Below are 25,555 nucleotides of genomic sequence, written 5' to 3' on the forward strand. Positions count from 1 at the left end.
TATGATGTTATATTGGTAGTTGCGGATCTTCTTTCCAAGTATGCACATTTCATCCCCTTGAAACATCCATTTGGTGCAAAAGTGGTTGCTGCTGTTTTTATGCGAGAGATTATTCGTTTGCATGGATGCCCCCGAAGTATAGTGTAGGATCGTGATCGTATTTTCACAAGTCTATTCTGGGAAGAGTTGTGGAGGTTGTTGGAAACTCAGTTGAGACGAAGCACCACTTACCACCCCCAAACGGATGGTCAAACAGAAGTTGTCAATCGAGGGGTGGAGACGTATCTACGGTGTTTTGCTATGAACACACCTAAACAGTGGGTTAAATGGCTAGCTTGGGCTGAATTAAGCTATAATACAACAGTCCGTACAGCCACATTGATGACCCCCTTCGAGGCCCTCTATGGGCGACCACCCCCTCTATATTACCATATGTGAAGGGCTCGAGCCGGGTGAATGATGAAGTAGACCATTTGATGAAAGAAAGAGATGAAATTTTGGGCGTTTTGAAGGCCAATTTACTGAAAGCACAGCAGCGAATGGTCAAATATGCTAATGCTAAAAGACGGGAGGTGCAGTTTGAGGTTCATGATTGGGTTTATGTGAAGTTACGCCCTTACCGACAGTCCTCTCTCAGCCGTTTTAAGCACTCCAAATTGGCCCCAAGATTCATTGGTTCATCTATGATCGTGGCACGAATTCGTTTCGTTGCATACCGTTTGGCCCTTCCCAAGGAATCGCTTATACACCCATCTTTCATGTTTCTGTTCTTCGCAAGGTCGTGGGTTCAAACAGGCCATTATTCCCAATTTCAAAAGATTTGGCTGCTGATTTGTCTATGCAAGTGTCTCCGGTAGAAGTATTGGGAGTTCGCAAAACAATAGAAAAGGAGGACAACTTAGAAGTTTTGATCCGTTGGAGTGAGGGGACATTTGAAAGTGCAACGTGGGAACAAGCTGCTCTTATTCAAGAAACAGTTTCCTGAATTCCACCTTGAGGACAAGGTGGCTATTTGGGGGCGGGTAATGATAGACCTCCCATAGTAAAGGTGTATTCCCGTAGAGACAAGAATAGGAAGAAGAAAGAATGATTGAGAGTTAGTTGATATTTTTCTATTTGTGTGGGCCCTTAGGAATGTGTTTGTTAGAGTGGGGCCAAGTATTTTGTTATTTCTCTAAGCAATTACTTAAGTTTCTTGAGTGGAAGGGTATGGGTATCTTGATTTTGGTATAGACTCTCATTAGAGAAGTGTGTAGAGATTGGGGAGCTCTCAAATCCTTCCCCACAGTTGATAAATAAAATTTTGGCTAAAGCCTTGACAAAAGCTAATGTAGAACATCCCCCTTCTTTATGTTTCTTGAGTTTTATCCTAGAGGAGGTGTTTGAATTACCATTTTTATAGTTTAGGATTAGTTATTTGAATTAACAATTTTGTATCTTGAGTTAGTTATAAGTAAACTAACTCAACCCCAAGTTAGTTTAACAACTCTTGTAATCTCCAGCCTATAAAAAGGCTTCTCATTTTCATTAATAAATGATAAAAAAAAGGCATTATACATAAAGATTTCCTAGCTTTGCAATTACAGCATCAAAAGCAATGTACAGTTCAGATGAGACTTTATTCCAGTATAGAGTAGCTCTGTAATTGCAGATCAAGAAAGTGAATGTAGCATGGAAATCCCAAATTCAACATTTGGAAGTTAGCAATTGACAATCTCATTAGTAGGCAGTGCACCCATAATAAAATGTAAGATTTTTAGAACCCTAAAAATTCAAGTAACTTGCAACTAGTCATTGTCATGACCATCAATACTACGATTAGTGGATCAGCACAAAATACAAAACAGTAAGACAGTAAATCTTTAAAAACCTTACTTCTGTTTTAACTTGCTCAAGAAGAATGTTGCAAAAAGTATATCAACAAGAGTTCCTTCAAACATGACCTACAGGAAGAAGGGTAAAACAACAACATCCTGTCAAAAATCATTTAATGTGATTGAGATCTTTTAGCATGACTGCTTGAGAACTTTTAGCACAACCGGGCAGCAACTTCAATAACAGAAAAACATGCATAATGTAGGAAGACAGCAGATTTCAAATTATGACATTGTATTTATGAATGTCAGGCGATACATTAATGTTCCAAAATTCAACCAAAGTATGGGGTGAAAGATATATAAGAATCTTCCACGATAAGGCCAAGACCAGGATATCCTTATCCAAAAAAAGAAAAAACAAATCAACCAAAGTAAATTCCATGTATGATTGGGAATTATGGCCATACCTTTGCCAAAAGAACTTCGAGGAAATGGAAAAACTGGAGATGTTGCTCATGTATCATTCCCGAACCAGGATTGGGGTAGAGCAAATGGTCAGCAATTTGCTGGATTACCAAGCAGAAAATAACTTATATTAGAAAAAATGAACAATACATACCCACATATTACTGAAATTTTATGAAACAGATTTCAAGCAACCAATTTTTATATTGAAATGTGATCTCACAACTATTTTTATTTTGAAAAGCGATTTCAAACAACTATGGCTGTCTCATCACGCTTCATGTTATCCAATAATACTACAGGATTAACAAAGCCATGCCATGCTAATAATAAGGAATGTCGTGATAACCTTAAATAAACCATACTGCACGTCAAAGGCTGCCTGTGTAATGTTCTCCATGACATCTTTAAAAATACCACCACCATCAATTCCTGCCTCCTCAACTCCAAATTCATTAACAAAAGACACACGTATCTGCATGCAGAAAAGTGAAGCAATTGACCCAACACAAACAAGAAAAAACTAATAAACAATTACAAGTAACTCTGCAACTATAGGATGCAGAAGAGGGAAGGGGTCGTTTTCACGAGGGCAAAGAAAAAGATAGAAAAAAGTAAGATAACAATTTCATTTTTCATAAATCATGGAAGTCTGAAATTACCGATCCTTGAAGATCAACTTCAGACAATGCACTCATCTGACTGAAAGCATCTTCCAATATATGATTTCGTCGAATTCTAAACCGGTTTCTGGCAAAAACAGCAAGAGATCCATTCCTTTGCCTAGCTGCTGCTAGTTGTGTCTGTGAAATGAGTTATAGAGAAAGTAACCATAAATAAAAAATATCTTACATATTTCTATAACTAACAGTCGTCCAAGAAATTCAATATTGTGGATAAGGAAACCAAAAAAATAACTTGCTTACAGTGAAAATCTTAACCCTGCTAGTAAACGGTACTAAAAAGGGAACTCGCTTGTGTATATCATTTGCTCTGGTATTTTCTATCACTGCCTACAAAGAAACAAGGCCAAGTAAATAATTAGAATTACGATCAGATAGCAGGTCGTTAGAACCAAAACATTCATTGAGAACAATTACCTGTGAAATGAAATAATCATTCATCGCGTCAGCATGGAAGTCACTGGGTGGTGTAAACTGCCGTCTATTGTTCCAGTCTTGCAACTACAACGAGACAATTTAATCTTAGTAGATCGACAAAATGATGCATGGATAAACAATCTTGGAACTTTGGACTCCCCTGGAAGGATCGATATCCTTGACTTTGGTTTGAAGCTTGCATGGATAAACCTTTTCATTCATTTTTCATTGATTATTCATCATTGTTCCTGAAAATCAAAGGAAATTCTCTCAATTTTATATATTACTAAAATTAGGATACATATAAGTCTTAACTAGTCTCATAGCACCCTCCATTCATCTTCCCCTACACTGGCTATGGTATCAAAATGCTCAATTAAGTAATACGTCTACTAACGAACTTGAAAACAAAACACATCACACTAAAAAACACAAACATCCCTTTAACCCAACAGAAGCAGCTCTTTTTACCCTTGCACTCACTATCACATTACTATCATGTTTGTCAACTGTCAAACTAACTCTTTTAAGTTATTTAGTGTGACACTACAAAGTTATGAACACCATAATCTTAATTAAAACCTTTTAATAAACAAATGCCAAGTTACTACTCAACAATGGCAAGGAATTCAAAAAACATGACAGCTATCCTAATTGGTTGAAAATGAGAAAAAGAAAGTTAGCCAGACAACCTGTTTGGACTACAAAGCCAGCAGATACGATTCCTCAAATTTGACCATTCACTCTCCATACTCCACAAGTCTTCAAGCACATGATGCTGCCTTCTTTCAGATGAGCAACATCATTCCGATCTTAACAGTCAGAAGAGCAAATCAAATCAATCCTAGCATATTCACAAATCACAACTAAAAAGTACAAACATTACAAAATAAAACATGCAGCGATATCAACAAGCATTCTGATAAATAATTAGCCAATTAATTGACATTACAAAATAAATAAAGAAAAAAATCATTGGAAAGATCACTGCTTAAATGAAATTTGAAATATCTCCCAATAGTTTTGATCGGTTACCCGAGTTGTGAGAGTGATCGGTTGATATTGCGTGCTTCCTTCAAGCGCTCCCCAGCTGCACCTGTTAGCTTCTGCCTCCGGAACCAGGTAAATCAATAAGATTTATTCTACTTGTTTTAAAGCTACTTAAACCATCTGCCAGTCTCTGCACAATAAAGTACTAGTCAGAAATGTACCTTGTCTCATACTGAGTTACTTTTTCACATGATTTTTGCTAGCAGGATAAATTAGTTTAAGCTCTAGAAGGAACCAACTTATCCCCTTAAGGGAAACCAAAACAAATAATTAAGAATAATGAGGATACGAAGTGGTCCTCGAGAGTAACCAGTTACAAACCTAATGAAAAAGCAAGATACAATTGTTATATTTTTGAAGTTCAGTTTTTCTTTAAGCCAACTTGAGACAAGAAGTAACCAACTGATGTGTAATGAAAATACTCACTTCAGAAATTTCTTTTGGTTTTCCACTGAGAAACTTTTGATAACTTCCCAAAACATCTCAATGACATAATGCTCCTGAAAGCATGAAATAAAAATTCAAATTCCGAAGTTCCCACATTTGGTTTTTCAATCCAGCAGAAGCATTAAAAAAGTGAAGATATTTCTCCGTTTCCTATCACAAATTTCTTGATCATGGTTGTGCCTGACCAAACAGAGCATTACAAACAATACAAGTCCAAAGTTTGTTTTCATAGTCATAGAAACATAAGAGAGGACTAGAAGTCTGAATAATGGTAATCAATTTATCACCCAGTTTCAAACACTAATACAGGCATATACATTGTATGAATTCGAAATTAATTGAAAAATATTAAAAAGAATCTAAACGATGACCAACTCCCTAAACTCCAAAGACTTCAAAACCATCTCCCAATTACCCGGGTGAGATCTTCCAACATCATCTACAATTTTGAAGTTTAATTGACTTGACATCACAATTCCGATTGCACTACAATAAATCTAGTATTCGATATCCTAAACCAAGAATTGTTCAACCTCCAAAGGAAGATTAATTGTAACTAATCTTCTTGCAAGATTTCAAATTTTCAAAATTTTATCGAACACAATATGCAAAACAATTACGCAGAAAAGAAAAGAAACAAAAATACATATATAGAAAAAAGTGTTTAATAGAACTTACCCTATGATAACCACTTGAATAAGTAGTATGTGTCCGTAGGTCATCAACATCCAAGCTGTCCAGTGAACCTGATATTGAAAGCTGAAATGAAATAGACCAGTCAAAGACAGCAACTCGATTTATCCTGGAACCACAAAAGACCAGCAACAAAACTTCATAGTATTTAGCCATTGGTCCATGATTTGACCTAAATTAGGGTTCTCTTTATGTTTTTCTTATCATTTCCCATCGCAAGGGAATTTTTTTTCCCACATCTTTTCCCCTTACAAGGACTTCAGTTGTCACCACTTAGAGTCCATGTAGGCTAAAAATAATCTAGTTCACTTTGTTTATTTCTCAGATTTTAATGATTAGTAAAATTCTGCCTCTACACTTTTACGAGCATTGTGCCTCTTCGAAAATGAACAACTTGAATCTTAAGGAAGACTAGTTTCCTTATCCAGAACCTGAATCTTCACTTCATCAAGGAAACCCACATCTATTCCTTCAGGTGAACTCAATAAGGAAGACCCTGATGCCTCTAGGGTTTAGGCTTTGGTTGGTTGCTGCCCAGATCACAAGATCAAGTGTACTCCTAATCATTCTAGGTTCTTGCTTTAATTAGTTTAGTGTTTCACGTCACATGAAAATTAAAGGTCGACAATGGCACATTATCAAAACTACTAACCCCCTCCCCCCTCCCCCCACCCACACACCCACACAATAAGAAGAATAAAAATGCAAATCTAAGTGCTTAACCCTACTGACTTTGTATGGTCTAGGAGAAAAAATGTTCCTCCTTTAACATACTTCTTTCCCAAATAGTATAATTAATACTAGCATGAAACAGGATTCAAGGCACATGAGGCAGTTGATGTGCAATGATAAACGAGTCATCAAGAGATTATATAACAGCAAAACAGCCTTTTCATGCAAACCACGTTACTATCTCAGTGAGTTAGTGATACCTGGAATTCATGCTCATTGAACATGTTGATCCATTCTTTCTGTATAAGCTGCTGAATCCCTCTCAAAAAATGAGAACTTTGCTGTCGTATCTGAGGAGGACATGTTTTCAATCAACATTGGAGTAGGGAGACACATTGGATAAACAAGGGACAAACTATGCTGAAAGTTCAAACGATGATTGGCAACAAGATGAATGAATGTGATGACATTTTCACAGGTGACACGACGGTTTTTTCCTCCAGGAAGTAGCTCTTCTTCAATTTGCTTTCCATATTCATTGTTTATAATAACAAAATATAGCTCTAGTTCAGGAATGTCACCTTCATAATTTAAGATAAGAAGTGAGAAAAAGATTCTACCAGGATACTAGATTGATCTAGATCATTGATCAACAGGCTAAGTGTGGTATCAGCTAAAAGTGATACCAGGATACTAGATTGATCTAGACCATTTTTCCATCGCATTAATCTATTTGTTTCATTTTTACACCTAAATGTTTAAAAGAATTTCAACAATTTTTGTAAATGCTTTTTTTTTTTAATTTAATTTATCAATGCCTTTTACAATATGTCAAAAAGGTTATGATCAGAATACATCCAACTTTTAGAAACATAAAATAAAATCTGAAAAACATATAATTTTATTTATTATTTTTGTTTTCTTTGGTAGAAACAACTTTAATTAATTTATTCCACACAATCTGTAAAAATTGAGTGAGGATATGAAATTGTTAATACACAGGATGGGAGTGATGGGAAGTGCTTCAAAAGGATCCACGTCTAGTGAAAGAATGATTACGGACAAGGGAAAGGGAATAATGAATGAGGAACAAGTTCAAGAAGAAAAAAGTGAACAAAAAACTAACCCGGTGGTGGATGAGGGAGTTGGAGTACCATGTGCACCAAATATCCGTGAGATACCCCTTTTTGACATGAGGCTACGAAAACTGGAGGTGTCGATATTTAAAGGAGAGGAAGAAGAGAATGTGGATGGATAGCTACAACGTGTGGAGCGCTATTTTGTGGTGAATATCTGACGGAGAGAGATAAGTTGGATGCGGCGGTCCTGTGCTTGGAGGGGGAAGCTTTGGACTGGTATCAATGGAAGGAGGATAGAAAGAAAATCGGCAGCTGGACAGAATTCCGATAGCTTCTGTGGGCCAGATTCAAAGCGTCCGACCAAGGTCGTGGGTTCAAACAGGCCATTATTCCCAATTCCAAAAGATTTGGCTGCTGATTTGTCTATGCAAGTGTCTCCAGTAGAAGTATTGGGAGTTCGCAAAACAATAGAAAAGGAGGACAACTTAGAAGTTTTGATCCGTTGGAGTGAGGGGACACTTGAAAGTGCAACATGGGAACAAGCTGCTCTTATTCAAGAACAGTTTCCTGAATTCCACCTTGAGGACAAGGTGGCTCTTTGGGGGGCGGATAATGATAGACCTCCCATAGTAAACGTGTATTCCCGTAGAGACAAGAATAGGAAGAAGAAAGAATGATTGAGAGTTAGTTGGTATTTTTCTATTTGTGTGGGCCCTTAGGAATGTGTTTGTTAGAGTGGGGCCAAGTATTTTGTTATTTCTCTGAGCAATTACTTAAGTGTCTTGAGTGGGAGGGTATGGGTATCTTTTTGGACATATGATGGAATTAAAGAGCTCACCTGTCTTAAAATAACGATAAGGCATCTGATGTCCTTTAACGATAGTGGCTTCTCCTGCTCATAAAACTCCTCATTGTCAATTATTATGAGCATGTGCCTGATTGATAAGGAAAGAAGTGATCAGGACATGCCGAATCTTATAACATACCATATAATTATATAACATCAGATGAGGAATTAAAGCGAAATTCAAAAGTAGAGGAACAGGAATAAAGAAGATAATCTTACTTGTACACAGGACAAAAAACAGCCAAAGGTAATAGCCAACCAGGTGCATCTCCTGATAAATATGCCAATTTCTCTGAAAAGGATGACCATTTTTTATTCTCGTGGCAGTTTTTAATAAAACTCCAGAGTACTGGAACTAACTCCATTCTGTATGCTAGAATAGTCATAATTTTTTATGTCCCACACCAAGTTGTACTTAAAAAGATCTTTTCAAAAAAAATCTATAGAGTTTTTTTTTCTTTTTTAAATGAAGTACATGCATGTTATGTTTCTCGTTATTGAGAAAACATGACCTTTAAACCATTACTAACGCCATTATATCCAAACAGCAAGGTACACAAACCTAGTAGAGGATGACACATGCAACTTTGTCCATTGGGTAGAGAGAGGTGTGAAATGTGAATGTCCGCCACAGTAAAGGAAGAGTAAGAATTTGAGAGGAGAAACTCCAATTGGGATCAACACGTGGGCAACAACATGGCTTCTTACCAACATGAGAACTCAAAAGAGACAGCAGATGTTCTAGAGAAGCCAATGAACTCTTGGAATGTGAATCTGCACTTTCCTGCAATAGTTTGAGTGTGAATTAGTTCTCTGAAAACACCTGCAGAGGATAATCCACGGCAAAACAGAATGTCTATAAAAAAAACCACTTGCAAGTAGAAAAAAAAGGAAGTACATTTATACCTTCCCTGTCAAAGTGATATCCCTAATCAACGCATATGCATTTCTTTCCAGGAAGTAACCAACAATTTTACAAACCCATGGGAGTTCAGGTTGTAATAAGAAAATAATTGTGTCTAACAATAGAGTTGCAGGTGTGTTAGAGTTCACAGGTGCAGCCAAAAGTTGATTCCTCAATTGGTTTCTATCAAGAACAACATCAAGTAAGAATAATTCAGAGGAAAAATAAAGACAACTTATCATATATATAAATAAGATTAGTCTGAATTCGTTAGCTGAAGGTAAAAAAACCTTTATGTCAATTATATATATCTAAACAAAATCTAAGAAATATATCACTTTTCAACAAAAGAAATATATCATATACAATTAAAGGATCATAGCATAGAAAGCCAACAAAATCAACAATGATAGATCAAACATCTGTTTTTCCATTCAAAACGTTAAAAAGGATAAGTTTTTAATAAGGAATGTTGAAATGGAAAAAACTAATTACCTATTATGGTGTACAGTCTGGATGCAAGCATATGCAAATTTCTTAACTCTCTAATCCACTAAGGCCTTGTTAAGTACATAATCCTTGCTAGCGAAAATGCTCAACATATCCCCTATATATGTAAGAGAGAGAAAGGTAAGAAAGTACTAACACTAAGAGATATGTGCTATCAATTAGAACACTTTAAGATGATATTATCAATTAGAAAACCAAGCATAAAGCAACATAAGGGAAAATAACAAACAAGGGCACCACAGTGGTTCAGAAACCAATCAATATTTTCATTTGTCACTTTTATAATAATTTCCCAAGGGAAAATCCTCATAACAAGCCTCGTTTTCCCCCTACTATGGAACGGGGAGGATTCCTCCTCTTTTCAAAGCCCTCGTCAAACTCAATGCTAAGTTTGACTGCTCCCTTCGGAGTGACAACAAGCCTTGTTTTCCCCCTAATGTGGATCGGGGAGGATTCCTCCTCTTTTCAAAGCCCTCATCAAACTCGATGCTAAGTTTAGAACGCTAAGAGTAGGTGGTTTGGTTTTGGTTAGGCCAAAAGTAAAGTTTTCTGCTAAAAGCTCTGATAGTTAGGGAACTCAACACATTCTACTTGACCGAACCAAGTTGGATCTTTGCTTTTTTATGGGATTTTTCTAATGTATATTGCATGTGTTGTTTGTTTTTTTATAGCTCTTGATTGTCTAACCTTTTTACGTTTTGCATTTGCATGTCTCTCTTTTTGTTTCTTTGGTATGCAATGTGGTAACAAGGTCTTGCTAGAACCGGTGGGCTAACCTTTCTATGGTTCTAAACTTAGTTTCTAAGTTTGACTGCTCCCTTCGGAGTGACAACAAGCCTCGTTTTCCCCCTACTATGGAACGGGGAGGATTCCTCCTCTTTTCAAAGCCCTCGTCAAACTCAATGCTAAGTTTGACTGCTCCCTTCGGAGTGACAACAAGCCTTGTTTTCCCCCTAATGTGGATCGGGGAGGATTCCTCCTCTTTTCAAAGCCCTCATCAAACTCGATGCTAAGTTTAGAACGCTAAGAGTAGGTGGTTTGGTTTTGGTTAGGCCAAAAGTAAAGTTTTCTGCTAAAAGCTCTGATAGTTAGGGAACTCAACACATTCTACTTGACCGAACCAAGTTGGATCTTTGCTTTTTTATGGGATTTTTCTAATGTATATTGCATGTGTTGTTTGTTTTTTTATAGCTCTTGATTGTCTAACCTTTTTACGTTTTGCATTTGCATGTCTCTCTTTTTGTTTCTTTGGTATGCAATGTGGTAACAAGGTCTTGCTAGAACCGGTGGGCTAACCTTTCTATGGTTCTAAACTTAGTTTCTAAGTTTGACTGCTCCCTTCGGAGTGACAACAAGCCTCGTTTTCCCCCTACTATGGAACGGGGAGGATTCCTCCTCTTTTCAAAGCCCTCGTCAAACTCAATGCTAAGTTTGACTGCTCCCTTCGGAGTGACAACAAGCCTTGTTTTCCCCCTAATGTGGATCGGGGAGGATTCCTCCTCTTTTCAAAGCCCTCATCAAACTCGATGCTAAGTTTAGAACGCTAAGAGTAGGTGGTTTGGTTTTGGTTAGGCCAAAAGTAAAGTTTTCTGCTAAAAGCTCTGATAGTTAGGGAACTCAACACATTCTACTTGACCGAACCAAGTTGGATCTTTGCTTTTTTATGGGATTTTTCTAATGTATATTGCATGTGTTGTTTGTTTTTTTATAGCTCTTGATTGTCTAACCTTTTTACGTTTTGCATTTGCATGTCTCTCTTTTGTTTCTTTGGTATGCAATGTGGTAACAAGGTCTTGCTAGAACCGGTGGGCTAACCTTTCTATGGTTCTAAACTTAGTTTCTAAGTTTGACTGCTCCCTTCGGAGTGACAACAAGCCTCGTTTTCCCCCTACTATGGAACGGGGAGGATTCCTCCTCTTTTCAAAGCCCTCGTCAAACTCAATGCTAAGTTTGACTGCTCCCTTCGGAGTGACAACAAGCCTTGTTTTCCCCCTAATGTGGATCGGGGAGGATTCCTCCTCTTTTCAAAGCCCTCATCAAACTCGATGCTAAGTTTAGAACGCTAAGAGTAGGTGGTTTGGTTTTGGTTAGGCCAAAAGTAAAGTTTTCTGCTAAAAGCTCTGATAGTTAGGGAACTCAACACATTCTACTTGACCGAACCAAGTTGGATCTTTGCTTTTTTATGGGATTTTTCTAATGTATATTGCATGTGTTGTTTGTTTTTTTATAGCTCTTGATTGTCTAACCTTTTTACGTTTTGCATTTGCATGTCTCTCTTTTGTTTCTTTGGTATGCAATGTGGTAACAAGGTCTTGCTAGAACCGGTGGGCTAACCTTTCTATGGTTCTAAACTTAGTTTCTAAGTTTGACTGCTCCCTTCGGAGTGACAACAAGCCTCGTTTTCCCCCTACTATGGAACGGGGAGGATTCCTCCTCTTTTCAAAGCCCTCGTCAAACTCAATGCTAAGTTTGACTGCTCCCTTCGGAGTGACAACAAGCCTTGTTTTCCCCCTAATGTGGATCGGGGAGGATTCCTCCTCTTTTCAAAGCCCTCATCAAACTCGATGCTAAGTTTAGAACGCTAAGAGTAGGTGGTTTGGTTTTGGTTAGGCCAAAAGTAAAGTTTTCTGCTAAAAGCTCTGATAGTTAGGGAACTCAACACATTCTACTTGACCGAACCAAGTTGGATCTTTGCTTTTTTATGGGATTTTTCTAATGTATATTGCATGTGTTGTTTGTTTTTTTATAGCTCTTGATTGTCTAACCTTTTTACGTTTTGCATTTGCATGTCTCTCTTTTGTTTCTTTGGTATGCAATGTGGTAACAAGGTCTTGCTAGAACCGGTGGGCTAACCTTTCTATGGTTCTAAACTTAGTTTCTAAGTTTGACTGCTCCCTTCGGAGTGACAACAAGCCTCGTTTTCCCCCTACTATGGAACGGGGAGGATTCCTCCTCTTTTCAAAGCCCTCGTCAAACTCAATGCTAAGTTTGACTGCTCCCTTCGGAGTGACAACAAGCCTTGTTTTCCCCCTAATGTGGATCGGGGAGGATTCCTCCTCTTTTCAAAGCCCTCATCAAACTCGATGCTAAGTTTAGAACGCTAAGAGTAGGTGGTTTGGTTTTGGTTAGGCCAAAAGTAAAGTTTTCTGCTAAAAGCTCTGATAGTTAGGGAACTCAACACATTCTACTTGACCGAACCAAGTTGGATCTTTGTTTTTTTATGGGATTTTTCTAATGTATATTGCATGTGTTGTTTGTTTTTTTATAGCTCTTGATTGTCTAACCTTTTTACGTTTTGCATTTGCAAGTCTCTCTTTTGTTTCTTTGGTATGCAATGTGGTAACAAGGTCTTGCTAGAACCGGTGGGCTAACCTTTCTATGGTTCTAAACTTAGTTTCTAAGTTTGACTGCTCCCTTCGGAGTGACAACAAGCCTCGTTTTCCCCCTACTATGGAACGGGGAGGATTCCTCCTCTTTTCAAAGCCCTCGTCAAACTCAATGCTAAGTTTGACTGCTCCCTTCGAAGTGACAACAAGCCTTGTTTTCCCCCTAATGTGGATCGGGGAGGATTCCTCCTCTTTTCAAAGCCCTCATCAAACTCGATGCTATGTTTAGAACGCTAAGAGTAGGTAGTCTGGTTTTGGTTAGGCCAAAAGTGAAGTTTTCCCCCATTTTTTATGGGCTTTTTCTAATGTATATTGGATATGTTGTTTGATTTTTTTTATAGCTCTTGATTGTCTTACTGTTTTATGTTTTGCATTGTCAAGTCTCTCTTTTCTTTCTTTGGTATGCAATGTGGTAACTAGGCCTTGCTAGAATCGGTGGGCTAACCTTTCTATGGTTCTACATTTAGTTACTAATTAAGTTTGATTGCTCCCTTTGAAGTGACAATAAGTTTTGTTAATGTCGACCCTTTTCTAAAGGGATTTAGTTCATTGTGGCTAGACAAGAGGCTTCTAACTCATGTTTGACAAGACAAATTTGTTAAAACCATCCCAGTTTCTAAAGAGAGCCTCCTATCCTTTTTTACTCTATCTAGGCTAGGTTTGGACTAAGTGCATCATAGGTAAGTCACGACAAAGCAACAAAGGAAGACAAAGCTAGAAAAGTATCCATGCACTTATTTATTATACATTCAATCAAGCATTCACAACACACATACCATTTTCTCAATCATGCATTCACATCTCAATAAGAAATAGCTAAAAGGAGCTTAAAACAAAAAAGACAGCAGCTTATGCTCAAATTTCAGCACATATACTCATCAAAATTCAGAATTTCACATCATAAACCCGAGCTCAGTGCTCAAGGGTTGCCAATCATGCTTTTTATGCAAGATCTAATTAAGCTAAGAAGGTATAATGCTCATTATTGTATGGAAAGAATTCTGAAAAATTTTGAAATTTGGGCAAAATTTGAACCCCCAAGTTTACACTAAACATGCAAGCTAAGCAAGCTATTACCCACACCCACTCAAAAAATTGCTTTTTCTGTCCTAAAAGCTTTTGAAAATCAAAGTAAATGGAGAAAAATAAGGGGGGAACTTTGGACTCCCCTGGAAGGATCGACATCCATGACTTTGGTTTGAAGCTTGCATGGATAAACCTTTTCATTCCTTTTTCATTGATTATTCATCCTTGTTCCTGAAAATCAAAGGAAATTCTCTCAATTTTATATATTACTAAAATTAGGATACATATAAGTCTTAACTAGTCTCATAGCACCCTCCATTCATCTTCCCCTACACTGGCTATGGTATCAAAATTTTCAATTAAGTAATACGTCTACTAACGAACTTGAAAACAAAACACATCACACTAAAAAACACAAACATCACTTTAACCCAACAGAAGCAACTCTTTTTACCCTTGCACTCACTATCACATTACTATCATGTTTGTCAACTATCAAACTAACTCTTTTAAGTTATTTAGTGTGACTACAAAGTTATGAACACCATAATCTTAATTAAAACCTTTTAATAAATAAATGCGAAGTTACTACTCAAGAATGGCAAGGAATTCAAAAAACATGACAGCTATCCTAATTGGTTGAAAATGAGAAAAAGAAAGTTAGCCAGACAACCTGTTTGGACTACAAAGCCAGCAGATATGATTCCTCAAATTTGACCATTCACTCTCCATACTCTACAAGTCTTCAAGCACATGATGCTGCCTACTTTCAGATGAGCAACATCATTCCGATCTTAACAGTCAGAAGAGCAAATCAAATCAATCCTAGCATATTCACAAATCACAACTAAAAAGTACAAACATTACAAAATAAAACATGCAGCGATATCAACAAGCATTCTGATAAATAATTAGCCAATTAATTGACATTACAAAATAAATAAAGAAAAACAAGCATTCTGATATTTTTCTATTTGTGCGGGCAGCCGATGTTCACAAAACAGCGTTTCGAACCCACGAGGGGCCCTATGAATTCCTTGTGATGCTGTTTGGGTTGAAACGCTTCGGCAACATTCCAATCAATCATGAGTGATGTTCTTCGCCCATATTTACGCAAGTTTGTTTTGGTTTTCTTTGATGACATCTTAATTTACAGCAAGTCCTTGGACGAGCATTTGCACCAATTGGCAATGGTTTTGGAAACTCTAGTAGCTCATCAACTGGTAGCCAACTTTAAAAAATGCCAATTTGCGGTTGACAAAATTGAATACTTGGGCCATGTTATTTCTTCAGAGGGGGTGGCAGCGGATCCAACAAAAATAGAAGCGATGGTTAAATGGCCAGCACCCAAGAACGTGAAGGAGCTAGGTGGGTTTTTTGGGGCTAACGGGGTATTATCGGAAATTCGTTGCAAACTACGGTTCTATTGTGCTGCCCCCTTGACACAACTGTTAAAAAAAGGTAACTTTAAGTGGAATGAGACGACCGAGAACGCATTTCAGCAGTTAAAAGTCAGCAATGATGTCTGTCCCGATGCTAGGTATTCCTGATTTTTCACAAAGTTTTGTGCTGGAAACTGATGCTTCGGGTGTGGGTATTGGGGCTGTCCTAATGCAAAATCAACGACCAGTGGCCTTTTTCAGTCAAGCTTTACCTATTACCCATAGGTTTAAGGCTGTTTATGAACGGGAGCTTATGGCAATAGTGCTGGCTGTTCAAAAATGGCGACCATATCTATTGGGTAAGCCTTTTGTGGTGCGTACAGATCAGAAAAGTTTGAAGTTTCTTCTTGAACAACGGGCTATCGGGGAGAATATCAGAGATGGATCGCTAAACTATTGGGGTATGATTTTGTGATTGAGTACAAGAAAGGATTGGAAAACAAAGCGGCCGATGCCTTATAGAGATTACCACCGGTATTTGAATTGGGCCTCGTAAGTATTGTGGGCGGGCTAAACCCTTCGGTTTTCATCGATCAAGTGGCTGGAAATGAATCTCTTAACAATATTCGATTATCCTTGATAAATGGACAGCCAGCTCCAGATGGATATTTGCTACAAGGAGGAGGATTCACCTAATATTACTTTATTATTAGCTGAGTTCCATAACAGCCCGATAGGGGGACATCATGGTGCATTGAAAACATATCAAAGGCTAGCAAGGGAGGTATATTGGCGAGGTATGAAAGCCCATATCCGCACCTATGTTGCTGAATGTTCCGTGTGTCAGCAAGCCAAATACTTGTCTTTAACTCCGGCTGGTTTCCTTCAAGCATTACCCATTCCGGACCGTGTGTGGGAAGATATTAGTATGGATTTTATTGAGGGCCTCCCCAAATCCGAGGGTTATGATGTTATATTGGTAGTTGCGGATCTTCTTTCCAAGTATGCACATTTCATCCCCTTGAAACATCCATTTGGTGCAAAAGTGGTTGCTGCTGTTTTTATGCGAGAGATTATTCGTTTGCATGGATGCCCCTGAAGTATAGTGTCGGATCGTGATCGTATTTTCACAAGTCTATTATGGGAAGAGTTGTGGAGGTTGTTGGAAACTCAGTTGAGATGAAGCACCACTTACCACCCCCAAACAGATGGTCAAACGGAAGTTGTCAATCGAGGGGTGGAGACGTATCTAGGGTGTTTTTCTATGAACACACCTAAACAATGGGTTAAATGGCTAGCTTGGGCTGAATTAAGCTATAATACAACAGTCCGTACAGCCACATTGATGACCCCCTTCGAGGCCCTCTATGGGCAACCACCCCCCTCTATATTACCATATGTGAAGGGCTCGAGCCGGGTGAATGATGAAGTAGACCATTTGATGAAAGAAAGAGATGAAATTTTGGGCGTTTTGAAGGCCAATTTACTGAAAGCACAGCAGCGAATGGTCAAATATGCTAATGCTAAAAGACGGGAGGTGCAGTTTGAGGTTCATGATTGGGTTTATGTGAAGTTACGCCCTTACCGACAGTCCTCTCTCAGCCGTTTTAAGCACACCAAATTAGCCCCAAGATTCATTGGTTCATTTATGATCGTGGCACGAATTCGTTTCGTTGCATACCGTTTGGCCCTTCCCAAGGAATCGCTTATACACCCGGTCTTTCATGTTTCTGTTCTTCGCAAGGTCGTGGGTTCAAACAGGCCATTATTCCCAATTTCAAAAGATTTGGCTGCTGATTTGTCTATGCAAGTGTCTCCGGTAGAAGTATTGGGAGTTCGCAAAACAATAGAAAAGGAGGACAACTTAGAAGTTTTGATCCGTTCGAGTGAGGGGACACTTGAAAGTGCAACGTGGGAACAAGCTGCTCTTATTCAAGAAACAGTTTCCTGAATTCCACCTTGAGGACAAGGTGGCTATTTGGGGGGCGGGTAATGATAGACCTCCCATAGTAAAGGTGTATTCCCGTAGAGACAAGAATAGGAAGAAGAAAGAATGATTGAGAGTTAGTTGGTATTTTTCTATTTGTGTGGGCCCTTAGGAATGTGTTTGTTAGAGTGGGGCCAAGTATTTTGTTATTTCTCTAAGCAATTACTTAAGTTTCTTGAGTGGAAGGGTATGGGTATCTTGATTTTGGTATAGACTCTCATTAGAGAAGTGTGTAGAGATTGGGGAGCTCTCAAATCCTCCCCCACAGTTGATAAATAAAATTTTGGCTAAAGCCTTGACAAAAGCTAATGTAGAACATCCCCCTTCTTTATGTTTCTTGAGTTTTATCCTAGAGGAGGTGTTTGAATTACCATTTTTATAGTTTAGGATTAGTTATTTGAATTAACAATTTTGTATCTTGAGTTAGTTATAAGTAAACTAACTCAACCCCAAGTTAGTTTAACAACTCTTGTAATCTCCAGCCTATAAAAAGGCTTCTCATTTTCATTAATAAATGATAAAAAAAAAGGCATTATACATAAAGATTTCCTAGCTTTGCAATTACAGCATCAAAAGCAATGTACAGTTCAGATGAGACTTTATTCCAGTATAGAGTAGCTCTGTAATTGCAGATCAAGAAAGTGAATGTAGCATGGAAATCCCAAATTCAACATTTGGAAGTTAGCAATTGACAATCTCATTAGTAGGCAGTGCACCCATAATAAAATGTAAGATTTTTAGAACCCTAAAAATTCAAGTAACTTGCAACTAGTCATTGTCATGACCATCAATACTACGATTAGTGGATCAGCACAAAATACAAAACAGTAAGACAGTAAATCTTTAAAAACCTTACTTCTGTTTTAACTTGCTCAAGAAGAATGTTGCAAAAAGTATATCAACAAGAGTTCCTTCAAACATGACCTACAGGAAGAAGGGTAAAACAACAACATCCTGTCAAAAATCATTTAATGTGATTGAGATCTTTTAGCATGACTGCTTGAGAACTTTTAGCACAACCGGGCAGCAACTTCAATAACAGAAAAACATGCATAATGTAGGAAGACAGCAGATTTCAAATTATGACATTGTATTTATGAATGTCAGGCGATACATTAATGTTCCAAAATTCAACCAAAGTATGGGGTGAAAGATATATAAGAATCTTCCATGATAAGGCCAAGACCAGGATATCCTTATCCAAAAAAAGAAAAAACTAATCAACCAAAGTAAATTCCATGTATGATTGGGAATTATGGCCATACCTTTGCCAAAAGAACTTCGAGGAAATGGAAAAACTGGAGATGTTGCTCATGTATCATTCCCGAACCAGGATTGGGGTAGAGCAAATGGTCAGCAATTTGCTGGATTACCAAGCAGAAAATAACTTATATTAGAAAAAATGAACAATACATACCCACATATTACTGAAATTTTATGAAATAGATTTCAAGCAACCAATTTTTATATTGAAATGTGATCTCACAACTATTTTTATTTTGAAAAGCGATTTCAAACAACTATGGCTGTCTCATCACGCTTCATGTTATCCAATAATACTACAGGATTAACAAAGCCATGCCATGCTAATAATAAGGAATGTCGTGATAACCTTAAATAAACCATACTGCACGTCAAAGGCTGCCCGTGTAATGTTCTCCATGACATCTTTAAAAATACCACCACCATCAATTCCTGCCTCCTCAACTCCAAATTCATTAACAAAAGACACACGTATCTGCATGCAGAAAAGTGAAGCAATTGACCCAACACAAACAAGAAAAAACTAATAAACAATTACAAGTAACTCTGCAACTATAGGATGCAGAAGAGGGAAGGGGTCGTTTTCACGAGGGCAAAGAAAAAGATAGAAAAAAGTAAGATAACAATTTCATTTTTCATAAATCATGGAAGTCTGAAATTACCGATCCTTGAAGATCAACTTCAGACAATGCACTCATCTGACTGAAAGCATCTTCCAATATATGATTTCGTCGAATTCTAAACCGGTTTCTGGCAAAAACAGCAAGAGATCCATTCCTTTGCCTAGCTGCTGCTAGTTGTGTCTGTGAAATGAGTTATAGAGAAAGTAACCATAAATAAAAAATATCTTACATATTTCTATAACTAACAGTCGTCCAAGAAATTCAATATTGTGGATAAGGAAACCAAAAAAATAACTTGCTTACAGTGAAAATCTTAACCCTGCTAGTAAACGGTACTAAAAAGGGAACTCGCTTGTGTATATCATTTGCTCTGGTATTTTCTATCACTGCCTACAAAGAAACAAGGCCAAGTAAATAATTAGAATTACGATCAGATAGCAGGTCGTTAGAACCAAAACATTCATTGAGAACAATTACCTGTGAAATGAAATAATCATTCATCGCGTCAGCATGGAAGTCACTGGGTGGTGTAAACTGCCGTCTATTGTTCCAGTCTTGCAACTACAACGAGACAATTTAATCTTAGTAGATCGACAAAATGATGCATGGATAAACAATCTTGGAACTTTGGACTCCCCTGGAAGGATCGATATCCTTGACTTTGGTTTGAAGCTTGCATGGATAAACCTTTTCATTCATTTTTCATTGATTATTCATCATTGTTCCTGAAAATCAAAGGAAATTCTCTCAATTTTATATATTACTAAAATTAGGATACATATAAGTCTTAACTAGTCTCATAGCACCCTCCATTCATCTTCCCCTACACTGGCTATGGTATCAAAATGCTCAATTAAGTAATACGTCTACTAACGAACTTGAAAACAAAACACATCACACTAAAAAACACAAACATCCCTTTAACCCAACAGAAGCAGCTCTTTTTACCCTTGCACTCACTATCACATTACTATCATGTTTGTCAACTGTCAAACTAACTCTTTTAAGTTATTTAGTGTGACACTACAAAGTTATGAACACCATAATCTTAATTAAAACCTTTTAATAAACAAATGCCAAGTTACTACTCAAGAATGGCAAGGAATTCAAAAAACATGACAGCTATCCTAATTGGTTGAAAATGAGAAAAAGAAAGTTAGCCAGACAACCTGTTTGGACTACAAAGCCAGCAGATACGATTCCTCAAATTTGACCATTCACTCTCCATACTCCACAAGTCTTCAAGCACATGATGCTGCCTTCTTTCAGATGAGCAACATCATTCCGATCTTAACAGTCAGAAGAGCAAATCAAATCAATCCTAGCATATTCACAAATCACAACTAAAAAGTACAAACATTACAAAATAAAACATGCAGCGATATCAACAAGCATTCTGATAAATAATTAGCCAACTAATTGACATTACAAAATAAATAAAGAAAAAAATCATTGGAAAGATCACTGCTTAAATGAAATTTGAAATATCTCCCAATAGTTTTGATCGGTTACCCGAGTTGTGAGAGTGATCGGTTGATATTGCGTGCTTCCTTCAAGCGCTCCCCAGCTGCACCTGTTAGCTTCTGCCTCCGGAACCAGCTACTTAAACCATCTGCCAGTCTCTGCACAATAAAATGATTATGAGCCTAAATTTTACAAGTACCAGTCCGTTGAATATAGAAACGTGATACTCATGCTTTTCCATCCTAAACAACAGAACTATCTGCACTTCGATTTACAAATTCATTGCCTTTTTCCGACAGTGCTCACAACTGTTAGTTGTTACAGGTATACTTCTTTTATTTATTTATTTATTTTTACTAAATTCAGTAATACCATATTCCAGATATTAGCAACATTATTTTAGCATTACCTTGGATCGGGATTGCAGGTAAAAGCAGTATGTGATAGCGAACTCTCAGGAACGGTCGGGTTAGAAGAGGGAGGCCTAGGTGGAAGCGGGCTCTTCAGGATTTGGAATCGAAAACCGATCTGACGGTGGAGAATTTTCTTTGGAAGACTTGGGTTTCCGAGGGGGTCTGCGGCCCTTGATTTCGGCACCGTTAAGGCTAGAAGAAGAAGAAAGTGGTGGATCGACGAGATGGGTATGTCGCAAGATAGAGTTTCTTGGCTGCTTCACGTTAGAGAGGAAGAGCGAAATTTTGGAGGTATAGGAAGAGCGAAACGGAATTTGAGAGATAGGAAATCGCAGGGTTTGAGGAAGACGAAGAAGAGAAGGGGAGATGAGAGGCAGAGTAAACCGATGGAGAAGAAAAAGGGGAAAGAAATTTGAAATAAAAGAGACCGTTGAGGTTGAAGAAGAGGGAAAAGAAAATTGACCGTGGAGGAGAGTTATTTAATTTTTGGATTAAATATTTTCTATGAAAATTAAAAAAGAAAAAGTTAAAAGGCAAATATTTTCTACTTTTTTTTATTATTTATTCTATGAAAATTCAATAATAAAAAAGCATCTATATTTGCTTTTGGTATGGTTCACATTTTTATTTATTTGACAAAAATCTAACTAAATTATCATTCATTTTGACCTAATATTGCAAATATAAATTTATATTTTGCATCTTAACTACTCTTTGGCATTTATAATATCATTGTTCCACACCTCAATTTTTTTATTGTTGTCAAAAATAAACCTAATCCAAAATGAATTAGCAAATTAGGGAATAAATGTAATCATTGTTTTTGGGAGTTTGAGTTCGACCGTGATTATTGTTGAATAATTTTCACTTAGACATGCACATTTTGCTATTTTAGCAATTTAAATTTAAAATTTTCTTTTATCAAAAGTAAACCTCTTGTTTTAATGTTTTTCTGGTCATCCCTTTTAAATACAACTAATGACAAATGAATATAACAATTAAGAAATTCGTAGATATATAACAACATTTTAAACTAATTGCTGCAGTTATTTTAAATCACATATGTCATTCGCTTATAAGCCATAAGAGTCTATTAACGATATAAATCTATCACAAATATATTTTGCTACATTTACAATTTTTAAAAGATATTGTTATATACTTAATTATTATTCATAAAATTGCTAATCCATTATACTTACCCTAAGTTAAATGAATAATGTCAAAAGTAAGTTTACTACGAAGGTAATTTGTGTGACCCTTTTATCCTAACGTAGGAAGTTTGTTCCACTCCATACCATTATTGAACTAAGAAGATTAAGTGTGTATTAGTATGTTTAAACAAGTATAATTATAGCAAAATCTATGAGTGATATATTTATATTAGCAATACAATATGTGTTACATATGCAAATATTTTGTATCTAATCGTTGTATTTGCAATTAACTCCATTCAAATATACAAATATAAACATAACTCTTTAACCTGAGTTTAGCTAGGATCACAAACTACAAAAAGAAAGTATGGAACATATTTAATTTGTTTTTTTTTCTTTGAAGAAAATTTGGTGTGTAGCACATTATATATTTTTCTTTCCTTTAAAAAACAGTATTGATCTTATAATATACGGCCTTGCACAATGTATTCACCATAAAGATCATATAATTGTAGAGATGTATAGAAGGTCTGATAAACAACATAAACGAAAAGTTCTAATCCTTGAAATTGTAAACATTACCCATATCCTACAATAAAAGTCACATCAACTTGATATTTGTTGAAATTTAACAAAAATGAAAAGAAAGCAACGATAAACCAATGACGATGGAAGAAGATACAGTTTTCAAACACAACCAGCTATCCAAATTATTCATAATATGGTATTAGAAAATATATTGCAATTTGTAACCTCATAAGTTTATAAACAGAGTAAAAATTAAAGGAAATTTTTTTATCAAGCTTATATTAGGACTTTATACTACTTATATGTAATTCTTAAGTTTTCTTCTTTTAGCTATAAAAGACACAAATTAAGAAAAAAAATGACTTGATTGTCCATGTAAAGTTATGCCCCAACTTTTTTCTTCTAACTTAAGAAAAGGAACACCAACAAATATCTATCCCCATAAACTAAAAAGCATAGGAAAATGATAGTAAAAGTAAAATCAACTTTTTCTGTTATCTTTTTCCTTCATTCATTTACTTCTAATTGAAAATAAATCAAAAGTCTAAAACCGATCAAATTATTGAAAACGAAAAAACAAGAAACATAACAGTGTGGAGAGGTAGTTATTATCAAGTATTTGATTTTGTTTAATAGATTCCAGTTGTGACAACCACAACAATTGTATGCATGAAGTTCATCATTCAAACAGATTCTGACAACAAATTTCAACACATCTGCAAGGCGAAAGAAGATAGGAATTAGGATAACAAGGTAATTAGAACACTGAAATAAATTTTAAAAATAATTTTATTGCCGATTGCTACTATAAGCATAATTATCTGCTTGTATAGTTGTCTTGCATGATCTGACAAATACATTATGGTATTTGATATTCCATTCAGGTTGTATCTTGCATGTTACCAACAAAATCATGTGCTTAGTGATAAATTACTCTTAGACTGAGAAATACTCGAAAAAAAATCAAGAGTAACAACTCTTAGTTTCCCAGAAAAATTGAAACAAAATCATGACAAACCAACAACAAGAACTTCATAAACTTGTCTGATGAAAGCAACTCAAGAACAGTCTCAATGCAGATCATACATGAGTTCTTTGCTAAATATTTCCAAAGGCTAAAAAGAGTTAAGGAAAAAAAGAAAAACAATAATTACCTGTAATTTTCGTTGGTTCATGATCTTCTCTTGTCATTCCCTCACTTTAATCTCATAACTGAAAAGGAAAAGAGGAGGGAGGGGTGATTAAACTCATGCATGTACATAATGTCGAAACCAGCAAAATTACCACCCTATTAACTATGAAAGTCTGGTTGTGGTCGAAGTAGGGTGAAAGTCAGTGTAGATTAGAATAGATGTCACCGTGAAGCTCACTGTCGGTTGGGGGAGAACATAAAAATTGATTTTTTTCTTTTATAACAGGCTGACTGACCTACAGGCTGGGGTGAACTGGCTGGCAAGGAGGAAGTGACATGCTACCACTAGGTTGTGTTAGGTGTGAACAATGGACAATGGTGGCTAGAAGTGAGGGAAGGGCTTTGTCAAAGGGTCGTGCAGGGCTGAACTCCAACTGTCCAATATTAGTTTGTTCGGTTACTTTCTTTGTTTCACCCATATCAATGTCTGCAAAAATTCCCACAATATATAGAAATGGAAATAAAGATCCTTAAGTTCTTTGAGAAAAATCATAAATATAGCCACAAAATTTCTCCAATTATTTGTTACTTAAAAAAGTATAGAAATTGTCAACCAAGCTCAACTAACGCCTGTATGTATGTACTTAGAACCAAGAGGTCTCGGGTTTAAATCCCTCTACCCAAAATTTGTCCTAAATCTCAACTTTTTTACAATCAATCCTAAAACTCTTTTTCTACCCCATTTTTGGCCTATTTTTGGCAATTCCCCAATACTATTATAGTTGTAGAATAAAAAATTTTAGATCAATCACGCATTATCGTTGAATTCAAGACTAATTAAAAATTGACATGTGTCCCAAATTAAAATTGAAAAAAAATATAAATTTGTTAATTTGGATGATACACATGTTTGGATCAAATTAATTATTTTAGTTTAATTAATATTATTTACTCGGTTAAGACTAAAATTCAATCGAGCCAAAAAAATAAATTTAATTTAGCTCTGGTCCATAAATCAACCAGACTCAAGTTCATAAAAGCCACTAAAGAACTCTATAGATACTGGAGTTCCCTTCATTTGAAGATACAAACTTTCTTTCAAGACTCCAACTTCAAGAACGTCACGTGCTCTGCTTCCTCAAATCAAGCATAAGCATCTAAGTGAGAGAGAATCAGGAGATCAAATGACTCATTGCATCAAATCAACATAAATACATTATTAATACAAGTTGGAGTTCACAAATTAAATTTCTCTATAAAGATCTCGTGTAAACCACAGTGAACCAAAAAGTGATTATAAACGAAATATTTCATTAATAAATTCAATCAAATAAAAAAATACAGGAAAATTACAACTCTACTGAACTTGAGATGAATCCTCAAAATTCTAAGTCTTTTCCTTGGACGAATTCTCTAATCGTCCGTCAACACACACTTTTGTGGGATGAGAAATTTTAGAGCTACTATGCCTCCCTCATAGGAACTTTTGTACTTAAGATTAGCTACTGACTTGGAATGTTGCGGAAGACCTATGGAGTTGTTGTAAAATGGCAGAAATTGTGAGAAGATGGTGATGAATTTGACTATAGTTAGTTGTTCCCCGAAATGGA

At 36.4% G+C, this 25,555-nt stretch overlaps 2 protein-coding genes and 2 long non-coding RNA genes across 5 annotated transcripts; all 4 read right to left on the reverse strand.

The window, feature by feature from the left end:
- Window positions 1-1,600: 1,600 nt before the first annotated feature.
- LOC116405513 (E3 ubiquitin-protein ligase UPL6-like) lies at window positions 1,601-3,621 on the reverse strand. The gene is made up of 6 exons (XM_031889488.1): window positions 3,383-3,621; window positions 3,209-3,295; window positions 2,945-3,085; window positions 2,632-2,757; window positions 2,285-2,383; window positions 1,601-1,943 (listed from the first exon to the last, which is right to left on the reverse strand). Exons 1-6 carry the CDS (start codon window positions 3,404-3,406, stop codon window positions 1,872-1,874), a joined length of 549 nt encoding a protein of 182 aa, XP_031745348.1. The 5' UTR covers window positions 3,407-3,621; the 3' UTR covers window positions 1,601-1,871.
- A 991-nt stretch (window positions 3,622-4,612) lies between these two features.
- LOC116405512 (E3 ubiquitin-protein ligase UPL6-like) lies at window positions 4,613-19,967 on the reverse strand. Of its 2 annotated transcripts, none has more exons than XM_031889487.1 (9): window positions 19,729-19,953; window positions 19,555-19,641; window positions 19,291-19,431; window positions 18,978-19,103; window positions 18,631-18,729; window positions 18,222-18,289; window positions 5,558-5,638; window positions 4,859-4,932; window positions 4,613-4,753 (listed from the first exon to the last, which is right to left on the reverse strand). In XM_031889487.1, the coding sequence occupies exons 1-8, from the start codon at window positions 19,750-19,752 to the stop codon at window positions 4,860-4,862; spliced, it is 699 nt and encodes a 232-aa protein (XP_031745347.1). In that variant the 5' UTR covers window positions 19,753-19,953; the 3' UTR covers window positions 4,613-4,753; window position 4,859. The 2 variants fall into 2 exon arrangements, 1 of the variants encoding a protein (XP_031745347.1); XR_004218649.1 differs by lacking the exon at window positions 4,613-4,753 and adding an exon at window positions 6,505-6,594 and having other exon boundaries at window positions 4,886-4,932; window positions 19,729-19,967.
- A 514-nt stretch (window positions 19,968-20,481) lies between these two features.
- LOC116405508 lies at window positions 20,482-21,543 on the reverse strand. The gene is made up of 3 exons (XR_004218646.1): window positions 21,125-21,543; window positions 20,764-20,873; window positions 20,482-20,540 (listed from the first exon to the last, which is right to left on the reverse strand). It is a non-coding gene; the product is annotated as an uncharacterized LOC116405508 (long non-coding RNA).
- Window positions 21,544-23,260: 1,717 nt separating this feature from the next.
- On the reverse strand, window positions 23,261-24,402 carry LOC116405510. The gene is made up of 2 exons (XR_004218647.1): window positions 23,968-24,402; window positions 23,261-23,529 (listed from the first exon to the last, which is right to left on the reverse strand). It is a non-coding gene; the product is annotated as an uncharacterized LOC116405510 (long non-coding RNA).
- Window positions 24,403-25,555: the final 1,153 nt, after the last annotated feature.

This window comes from Cucumis sativus, unplaced genomic scaffold (genome assembly GCF_000004075.3).
Source record: "Cucumis sativus cultivar 9930 unplaced genomic scaffold, Cucumber_9930_V3 scaffold113, whole genome shotgun sequence".
NCBI classification, from domain to species: domain Eukaryota; kingdom Viridiplantae; phylum Streptophyta; class Magnoliopsida; order Cucurbitales; family Cucurbitaceae; genus Cucumis; species Cucumis sativus.

Excerpts from the sequence above, each read along its gene's own strand:
- LOC116405513 (XM_031889488.1), bottom strand. The coding sequence starts at position 3,406 with ATGAATGATTATTTCATTTCACAG. Across the intron at positions 3,296-3,382 it reads ATGATTATTTCATTTCACAG|GCAGTGATAGAAAATACCAG; the intron begins GTAATTGTTCTC and ends GTTTCTTTGTAG. Across the intron at positions 3,086-3,208 it reads GCAGGGTTAAGATTTTCACT|ACACAACTAGCAGCAGCTAG; the intron begins GTAAGCAAGTTA and ends CTCATTTCACAG.
- LOC116405512 (XM_031889487.1), bottom strand. The coding sequence starts at position 19,752 with ATGAATGATTATTTCATTTCACAG. Across the intron at positions 19,642-19,728 it reads ATGATTATTTCATTTCACAG|GCAGTGATAGAAAATACCAG; the intron begins GTAATTGTTCTC and ends GTTTCTTTGTAG. Across the intron at positions 19,432-19,554 it reads GCAGGGTTAAGATTTTCACT|ACACAACTAGCAGCAGCTAG; the intron begins GTAAGCAAGTTA and ends CTCATTTCACAG.